Here is a 9,741-nt window from a genome sequence, read left to right on the forward strand (position 1 = left end):
TTGAAAACAAATTTAACCGTTTTCAAATTTCAATCCAATTTCAAACCATTTGAAAACAAATTTAACCGTTTTCAAATTTCAAATTCAAAATTTAAATCTTTGAAAACAAATTTAACCGTTTTCAAATTTTCAACCTAATTTTAAATCCTTTGGAAACAAATTTAATCGTTTTCATGGCCATTGTGATGACGATTCCAAATTCTTCAATTCTCGATTTTCCAATCCGTGATTTGGAATTTCAAAAACCGACTTCTGGAAACATCACTTTGTTTTCAGAGCCGCCGCAATTTCAACTCAAACCGTCTTTTGAAAATAAACCTAAGACAACCCTTTCAACTGGCCGACCTTCTAAAGATCCCTACTCTTCGGAAGCCGTCCATAAACAAATGACCCCTTTTGAAAATTTCTATTTTCGAAAATTTCAGTCCACCTTTCCGATTCAACCTCCAGTCGATTAGAGTCTACTCGATTTCAAGTCAGGTCGTCTAGATAACGTCGAGTCTCCACCGAAGTTAGCACCTACCTTGTGGTTTAGGTCGTGTCGCCTAATTGTCGAGGCATCTTCAATGGCGTTAGCAGAGTCAAAACCTCTAAGGTATTAAACCCATCTTTCCCCCCACATTTCGGGTCAAAGGTCAAGTCTCTCTGTCTAGGCCTCACTATACCAAATTCGACACTTCAGTTTAAGTTCAACGTCATGCACCAAGAGTTCAAACACAAGCGATCATTCACAATCTTTAATGAACTCATAACCTGGTCACACCGTCGTGTCTTCATGACAAAAGTACCTTTTCTACATATGTGTCTTACACGCCTTTGTTTGTGCGATTCCTTGCCAAGACAAGTTATAATGCCTATCGTTATGTCAAATAGGAATCCCTTGGGTGCCATCAATCGTCTACCAGGAACTCAAGAAACTGATCAATCTGCAACCGCCATGACTTCTGCTGAAACCAACAACTTGGTCCTTCGACTCCTAGCTACCGTGGAAAACTTGAGCACTCATCTCTCCCAAGTTGAGGATAAAATGATAACCGAGAATTTTACCTCTTCCGATATTGAGCAAAGGGTTAAGCTCCTTGAAAGCCGACTACTTGCCCACAATAAAAACAACCCTCCAAAAAACCCTATTGGACACAGTCAGAAACTTTCCTTTGATTGCTCTCATCTCATCCTTCCCGACGATGAAAAAATCCGTGCAATTAGTGAAGACGGACTACAAAGAGATATATCCATGATCTCCGTCTCCATCAACACCATATTCTCAAAGCTGCGAGTGGCTATCAATGATTTGAACACTCAGGTAGCTAATTTGGGGAAAAAGATCGGTAATGCCGAAAATGAACCTGACCTCCAAGGAGAAGACCAACACCTGATTCCCCAACAAACAAATGCTGAAAATGAGGAACCGTCTGATGGTTCCCATACCCAAAAACCCACCAACAAAGAACATGAAATTGCCTCACCAAAATACCCTTTAAAATATCAAACAACATCCCCAACACTTCCCATTGAGAACAACCAAATCCTAGTTCCGCCTAGGATTGACAAAAACAAAACTCACAAAAACATCCCAAAAAACACCAATGTTGGAATCAGGGGAAAACATCAAAGGGTATTCACAGATCTGGGAATAACATATGGCACCGCTGTGAGGATACTTTATTCAGAAGGATTAGTACAACCTATTGGTCCCACTCCGGATCCAAAACCCTAAAACATAACCCAATTTTGGAATGGCTATGCATATTGTCAATATCACAGAGGCAAGGGGCATAAAACTGAAGCATGCTACGAGCTCAAGCATGCCATAGAAGATGGAATTGAGGATGGCAGGTTTTCTACCTTACTCTTAACCAGTCCAGACAAAGAACCTGGGCGGCCTATAGGAAGTTCATCGATTTGGGTGATCGAGAAGATGACTATTCTGCCGATCATTTGGTAAAAAGGAGAAAGGTAGGATCAACAGCATCCTATCAGCATGGAGATGAGGCTTTAGTTAAACATGGCATTGACTGCCTTCACCCAAATTATGCATCCCGTTTGAAGGGTTGTAACATCAAAAGCGTCGAGGACCTATCAACAGAAATTTCTCGCATCGATGAAATCATTAAAGGATGCTCAACATCTGCGACCCCTCCCGAAAATAAAACCTTCTGCATTACCGAAGTAAAATATGTACAGCCTTTGCCAGAAAGAGCCACACACCCGCAAAGACAATTTTCATACTTGGGCATGCCTTATGCCATTGCTTTTAGAGTGCTTGTCTCTGAAGGACTAATCCAACCGATTGGCCCCATTCCAGATCTTACACTTAAGAAAAGAGGCCGATTTTGGGACGGTTCCCAATATTGCCTATTCTATAGGGGTAATGGGCACAAGATAGAGATGTGCTGGAAGCTCAAACATATCATCCAAAACATGCTCGATGGTGGCAGGTTGTCTTTATCAGCCCTGAATCATTTAATGGAAAAGAAAGGTCCCTATGGATGCCTTACTCCTCAAAAACAGAACAACCTTTTAGGACCTCAGCCTTCTGGCGTCCTAAACAACGAGGGTGAAGTGCTCAAGTGGGTCAATGCTCAAAACAAGACAATAAAGCCGTTGGATGCTGCAAAGGAGACCTTCGAGGAGGAACATGATGATTAGGAGTTTGTATCTACGATTGAGTCTGAGTCCGAGTCCGAGTCTTAGGCTTTCTCATATCTATCCTAGCGTCTGTCCTTTTATTCCTAAATGACAACTGGGGGTTGTCCCCATGAGTCACACGTATTCATCGAGTCTGTGCTAACATCTTATTTATCTAAATAAAAGCACGATTTCCATCTATCATATATTCTCCCCTTTACCATTTCCCGTTGACAACGAGAATTGATTTGAGAATTGATTTAAAACAAACAATATGTTCCAATCTAATGTGAGTACACTCGAGTGACGTTCCGTACCGAGTAAGAAGAGGACTCGAAACTCCGTGTCCATTCTCTTTACAAGAACATCTCCTTGTTCATGTCAATGACTGAAGGGAAGCCCATTCCCCACAAAAACTTCCCATCACAAAGAATCGACCTCACACCACCAGACACATCCCCGTCCGCACCTTTACCTTCCTCGAACGAAGGACGGTAAAAACCAATATACCCAAAGCAAAACCAAAGCGAAAAGCAAAAATCAAAGGCCCACGCCAATAGACATCCACCCAAAGTCAATGTGAAAGGCCAAAGTCAAAGGCCCAAGCCAATATCCATTCATCCAAAGCCAAAGTTCAAGGCCAAAGCAAAAACCAAAGCCGAAATCAATTCGCTCAAAGCAAAAAAACCAAAGCCAAAGGTTACTCACCCAACGTCACGGCCAAGACCCAAGCCAAAATCAAAACAAAACAAGATTGAAACCCTTTTTCCCAAAAAGGCCAAAATCCAAAGAAAGCAATCAACACACAAACTCCGAACCGACAGACAAGCCCAAAATGCCAAGTCTAGGACCAACAGTCCAAAGCCTATGACCAACGAGTCCAACACACCAAACTCCGGACCGACAAACAAGTCCAAAACACCGAACACTAAAACCTCAACCAACACTGCTTCCCCCTTAAGTCCTTCTAGAGACTGCTACAGGGAGTCCTATCTAGGCTTCTGAGGATTTCCCTCAAGCTCGTAATATCACACCTTAACCTTTAAGTTCCAGACATGGGAATCTGATCCTACATTATTTACCAACCATTTCGTGCTCAAGCCACATCAAGCTTGATACCCCATTCAGCACCACACTACAAGCCGTAACCCATCGCCCTAAACACCACAAAATACATGCTCATATTTTTATCTGGCAAACAAACCTACCATTACCAGGCTCCGCATTTCGTAATGTTGTAGTCATTTTCACCCTGACCGAGATACGGAGTTTTCAAAAACATTGCTCCCTGGAACAGCACATGCCCATTACGTTCTTGGAGTCCACTTTTTTATTTTGCTCACGTAACAAGAAACATTTTCAAGGATAGAAAGAGAAAGTGAGAGCACAGAATCTTAGGAAAATCCACAAAAAATCACAAAAAATCTCCTGAAAAGTTTAACCTAGCTCTGACATAATGACGGCGCTCAAACATTCTAGGCAATCTTCATCAATTTCTGCTACAAAAAAACAAAAAAATTCGAATAAAAATCATTTTTCTCTTTTGGATTTCACGGTTGTTGGCCCTGCATCCTCTGTTAAGATCGTCTCAAATCCGGTAGACCTTGAACCTTTGGATTTGGATTATCTTTTAGATAATGAAACTGAGGGATGATCTGTACCGAAGAATGAAAAGAGTACGGAAAAATTACCTACCATTCATGAGGAACCGGAAGCTATGCTTCAATTTTCTGCTTCTGATGTTAAAAAGGAGCTTGATTTCTGGCAGAATTCTGTTGTATGCTTTATTTTAGGGGCTAATCCTCCATGGTAGGTGGTTGAGGATTTTATCTATCGTTCATGGGATGAGTATGGTGTTGACAGAGTCTCGTTCTTGCCTTCTGGGGTCTTCCTGGTGAGATTTCGTAAGAAAAAAGATATGGACTCTGTATTGCATCATGGTCATTTTCTGTTTGAGAATAAGCCAATCATTGTGCGTCCTTGGTCTCCTTCTATACCTCTCACAAAAGCGAAGGTGGATGTTGTTTCTGTGTGGGTTAGACTGCTAGACCTACCTTTGAAATTTTGGGGCAACTGTATTCCTCGCATATCTGGTTTGATTGGGGATTATGTTAGGTATGATGGTCCAACAGAGGAACATACCAGATTGGCTTATGCTAGGGTGCTAGTTGATGCTCCCTTTGGGAGGTCCTTACCTACTACAGTCAAATTTCTGCATGAACACGGGGAAGTGGTTACTCTCAAGGTGGAAAGTGAGTGGAACCCTATCCTCTGTAAGGATTGTGGTGGGATTGGACACTCTGAACAGATGTGTAAGAAGGTTAAGAGTAAGGTGCAGAGTAAGAGGCAGCCTAAATCAAGGACTACTCAGCAGTGGCAACCTAAGGTGCAGTGTACCAAGCCAGTTCCTCCTAAAGTGGCTATGGCTAAGTCTGTATCCCCCAAGGTGGTCACTCCCCGAGTTGTTGTGCCTGCTCCTAAGAAAATAATACAGAGTACTCCTTTGAACAAACCTAAGACACCTGCTGTGCAAGGGATGGGTACTGGTTCTCATAAGCCTAATACTCCTACTAGACCCATTATCAGGCTAAGCAGACAGGAATTGATAGATCATGGGTCCAACTCTACTTTCTTTGGTCAATATTCTTTTATGGAAGCTTTAAACAATGCAACTCCTAGAGTGGGGATTGGGACGAGATCTGTGATTTTGCCCCCTGAGGGGGGTGGGTCACAATGATGGGCTTCTGGAATGTCAGGGGTTAAATAGTCCAAGCAAACAAATGTATGTTAAATGGTTTTTGCAGCATCATGATATTGGGCTATTTGGCCTCCTTGAGACGAAGGTTAAGCCATCGTCTCTAAATATGGTCAGGGACAATCTTTGTGTTGGGTGGTGTGTTTTAACTAACTCCCAGTGGCATAAGGGGGGAAGGGTGTGGCTTCTGTGGAAGCCTCATTTGTATCATATCTATTTTATGGAATATAATGCCAAGTTTATTCATGTGAAGGTGAAGGAGTTAGACTATGGTGGTTCATTTTATCTTACCATGGTCTATGCCTTCAATGATTTGCAGGATATGAAAGGTTTATGGAATAGACTTACTCATTTTAAGAGTCTTATTAATGGCCCTTGGATTGTTTGTGGGGATTTTAATACAGTTCTCAGTCCTTGTGAAAGGTTGGGGGGACTGTCAACTGATGAGGAAATAGCTGATTTTCAGGATTGTGTGGACTGTTGCAATCTAGTGGACATTGCTGCAACTGGCTCCTATTTCACTTGGAACAAGAAGCAGGAAGCAGCTACTAGAGTGTACATCAGGTTGGATAGGGCCTTAGAGAATCATGAGTGGGTTAATGAACGAGCTGATTATTATGCTCATTTTCATGTTGAAGGGTATTTTGACCACACCCCTTGCATTATCCAGAGGCAGTCTTTAAAACATCAGAGGAAAAACTGCTTTAAATATTTTAATATCTGGAGTGGTGTGGAACTTTTTATCCCAACTGTTCAGAAGATTTGGGAAAAGTGCATCTCTGGTACTCCTATGTTTCAGATAGCACAGAAGCTAAGGATGCTCAAGAATCCCTTGAAAGCTCTGAATAGAGATTTATTTGGTGATGTTGAGAACAATTGTATGAGGGCTTGGAAGCATCTTGAGTATGTGCACACTCAACTGAAAAGTGATCCTACTAACTCTGACTTGATTGGTATTGAGTTGGTAGCTTTGAAGGACTATCAGGAGTTGCAAACTGCTTGTAATAGCTTCCTGGTTCAAAAATCTAAAGCAGTTTGGCTTGCTGATGGTGACTCAAATACTAAACTGTTCCATAGTTATTTGAAGGCCAGACAAGCTAGAAATAAGGTCCTTCAAATTACTAATGTGGAGGGGCATTGTTGTACTGAACCTGATGATATCCAGCAGGCTTTCCTAACCTTTTATCAACAACTATTGGGTGAGTCTGCTGATCTGAAGCCTGTTAAAGCAGCCGTGGTTAAGAAGGGGCCCATTTATACTGATGAGCACTAGCAGATTTTGTTGAGTCCAGTGACTAATGAAGAGATCAAGGATGCTTTATTTTCTATCCCTAATCATAAAGCTCCTGGCCCTGATGGTTTCTCACGTGCTTTCTTTAAGGACCCTTGGGAGATCATTGGGGTTGATATCTGTAAGGCCATTTCTGATTTTTTTACTTATGGAAGGTTACTTAAACAAATAAATCACACCTTGGTTACTCTGATCCCTAAGGTGTCTTTACCTGAGAATGTGACCCAATTCAGGCCCATAGCTTGCTGTAATGTCTTGTATAAGGTTATTTCTAACCTACTTTGTGCTAGACTTGCCAAGATCCTCCATCATATTATCAGTCCTAATCAAGGAGGTTTTATCCAGGGCCGGAATATTATTGAAAATATCCTTGTTTGCCAGGATATCTTTAGATTGTACAATAGGACATCAGTTTCACCTAGATGTCTTATTAAAGTTGACCTTAAAAAAGCTTATGACTAGGTCAATTGGTCCTTCCTCTTTCAGATGCTGAGGGCTTTGAACTTTCCTTCTCAGTTTATTACAATGATTCAGGAATGTGTGACCACTGCTTCCTACTCCCTGGTACTTAATGGTGAACCATTTGGTTTTTTTTTCTGGGAAACAAGGCTTGAGACAAGGAGACCCTCTCTCTCCCTTGTTATTTACAATAGCAATGGAGTATTTGTCTAGGGTCCTGAATTTTGCTACTGAGGTGCTACCTTTCAAGTTTCATTCCCTCTGCAGTAGACTTAAATTGCAGCACCTTATGTTTGCTGATGATTTGTTACTTTTCTCCAAAGGTGATACACAGTCTGTTGAGGTTTTGTTGAGATCCTTTGCCACCTTTTCTACAGCTTCTGGACTATAAATGAATAATCATAAGTCCAATATCTACTTTTCTGGAGTTCAGAGAAAGGTTAGATAATATATTATTGGCCTTTCAGGCTGTGTGGAAGGGCAGAATCCTTTTAAGTACTTGGGTGTACCCATCACTGCTTGTAGACTGGGTAAAAAGGAATGCCAAGTTCTGATTGAAAAAATTGTTGAGAGAATCAAGTCCTTTGAAGCTAGGAAGCTCTCCTATGCTGGGAGGCTTGTGTTGGTTAAATCTGTTCTCACTTCACTCATTACTTATTGGGCAAATATCTTTTTGATTCCTAAAGGTGTGATGAAGAATATTGATAGTATTTGTAGGAATTACCTATGGGATGGTACTAATGTCTACCTTAGAACCCCTATGGTTAACTAGGAGATGGTGTGTACTCCAAAAAATGAGGGAGGACTTGGCCTTAGGTATAGCCTTGACTGGAATAGGGCTACCATTGGGAAGCTAGTATGGTGGATATATAGCAAGCGTGATAGTTTGTGGGTCAAATGGGTACATCAGGTTTATATCAAAGGTAGCAGTTGGGATAGTCATGTTCCTAAGACTCATATGAGCTGGAACTGGAAGACTATCTACAAAATTAGAGATGATTTTAAGTCTGGATATGATGCTGGTACATGGCTTGCTGATAAGAAGGGTTATACTGTTTGTTCAGGATATGATTGGATTCGCCATAAGGAACAGAAAGTTGGATGGGCAAAGCTGATATGGAAGAGTTGGGCACTGCCTAAACATAAATTTCTGTCATGGTTAATCCTCAAGATTGCACTGAATGTCAAAGTTAAATTATTCAAGCATGGTACTTGTCAGGATGATATCTGCCGCCTGTGTGGTGCTGGTCAAGAGACAGTTGAGCATGTATTTCAAACCTGTCAGTATGTATCAATGGTACTGGCAGGGGTGTGTGATTGGCTCGGTATTCCTAAACCTACTGTGAATCGGATAATCTGGGTGGGGAGAAGAAATTGGAGTCTACTGAAGAGGAATGTATGTCTGGCTGTTGTCATGGCAGTATACTATGCAGTGTGGCATCAAAGAAATCAAGCAAGATTGGAGGGCATTGTATTGAGACAGAACATTTCGATTCACCAGATTCAGCAATGCTTCAAATTAAGAATGATTAGTTGTAAGATTGTAACAAGGGTAGATCCAAACTGGATGGCTTCTATAATGTAGAAGCTTCTCTTAATTATTATTGTCCATAGTTTGTAATAGATGTTTTTGTGCTTAATGAGAACTTACCTTCTACCAAATAAAAAGAAACATTTTCACAAACTATGCCTCTTCGATTCATGATCAAGAGGTATTTCTCTCCAATCAACCTTCGAGTCACCAAACGGAATTTTTCGTCGAGACCCTTAACTCCAGATTTTTATCTGTCAAACAAACCCATTATTACCAAGCTCCACATTCCCTAATGTCGAAGCCATTTTCACCCTGACCCATATACGGAGTCCTCGAATGCTTTGCTACCGAGAACGCGACATACCCAATCCACCCTTAGGGTCCACTTTTTAGTGTGCTCACATGATAAGAAACATTTTCACAAATTACACCTCTTCGATTCATGATCAAGAAGGGATTCTCTCAAATCAATTTTTGAGTCACCAAACGGCTTTTACCGTCGTGACTCTCACACTTTAAGGTCCTAACAACTCGCTTAGGCACACACATTCAGAACTACGATCTGGTTTGATTTCACTTCACGTGAATACGTAGGCAGTCCTTCAAGGACACAACCATACACCTTAAAATCACTTTAAGGTCCTAACAACTCGCTTAGGCACACACATTCAGAACTACGATATGGTTTGATTTCGCAAACACGCGAATACGTAGGCAGTCCTATTACAAGAGCACAACCACACCCCCACACACATTCAATTTTCACACCTTCAATTTGCAACCCATTGCACACACACTCGGAACTATGATCTTGTTTGATTTCGCAAACACGCGAATATGTAGGCAGTCCTATTACAAGGGCACAACCGCATACTTCTTTCACAACATTTCCAATTTTCAATCCTCAATAACCAGCTCAGAACTACGATCTGGTTTGATCTCACAAACACGCGAATACGTAGGCAGTCCCCCAACAAGGACACAACCGCACACCCGTTTACATCTCAACCATTACCATCAATCCTGTAAAGCAGACCATCCAGCTACAAAATTTAATCTTACACCTCTTTACTG

The 9,741-nt window shown here is 41.4% G+C and overlaps 2 protein-coding genes across 2 annotated transcripts in view; both read left to right on the forward strand.

The window, feature by feature from the left end:
* LOC141637289 (uncharacterized) overlaps positions 1-7,136 on the forward strand; it is a 32,871-nt gene extending 25,735 nt beyond the window's left edge. Inside the window, exons 3-5 of the mRNA XM_074446848.1 lie at positions 4,442-5,329; positions 5,433-6,582; positions 6,676-7,136. Coding sequence (XP_074302949.1) covers positions 4,442-5,329; positions 5,433-6,582; positions 6,676-7,136 — 2,499 coding nt within the window. The remainder of the gene's footprint in view (positions 1-4,441; positions 5,330-5,432; positions 6,583-6,675) is intronic.
* Positions 7,137-7,908: 772 nt separating this feature from the next.
* On the forward strand, positions 7,909-8,718 carry LOC141637290 (uncharacterized). The gene has a single exon (XM_074446849.1). It carries the CDS (start codon positions 7,909-7,911, stop codon positions 8,716-8,718), a length of 810 nt encoding a protein of 269 aa, XP_074302950.1.
* Positions 8,719-9,741: the final 1,023 nt, after the last annotated feature.

This window comes from Silene latifolia, unplaced genomic scaffold, assembly GCF_048544455.1.
Source record: "Silene latifolia isolate original U9 population unplaced genomic scaffold, ASM4854445v1 chrun_scaffold_16, whole genome shotgun sequence".
Taxonomy (NCBI): domain Eukaryota; kingdom Viridiplantae; phylum Streptophyta; class Magnoliopsida; order Caryophyllales; family Caryophyllaceae; genus Silene; species Silene latifolia.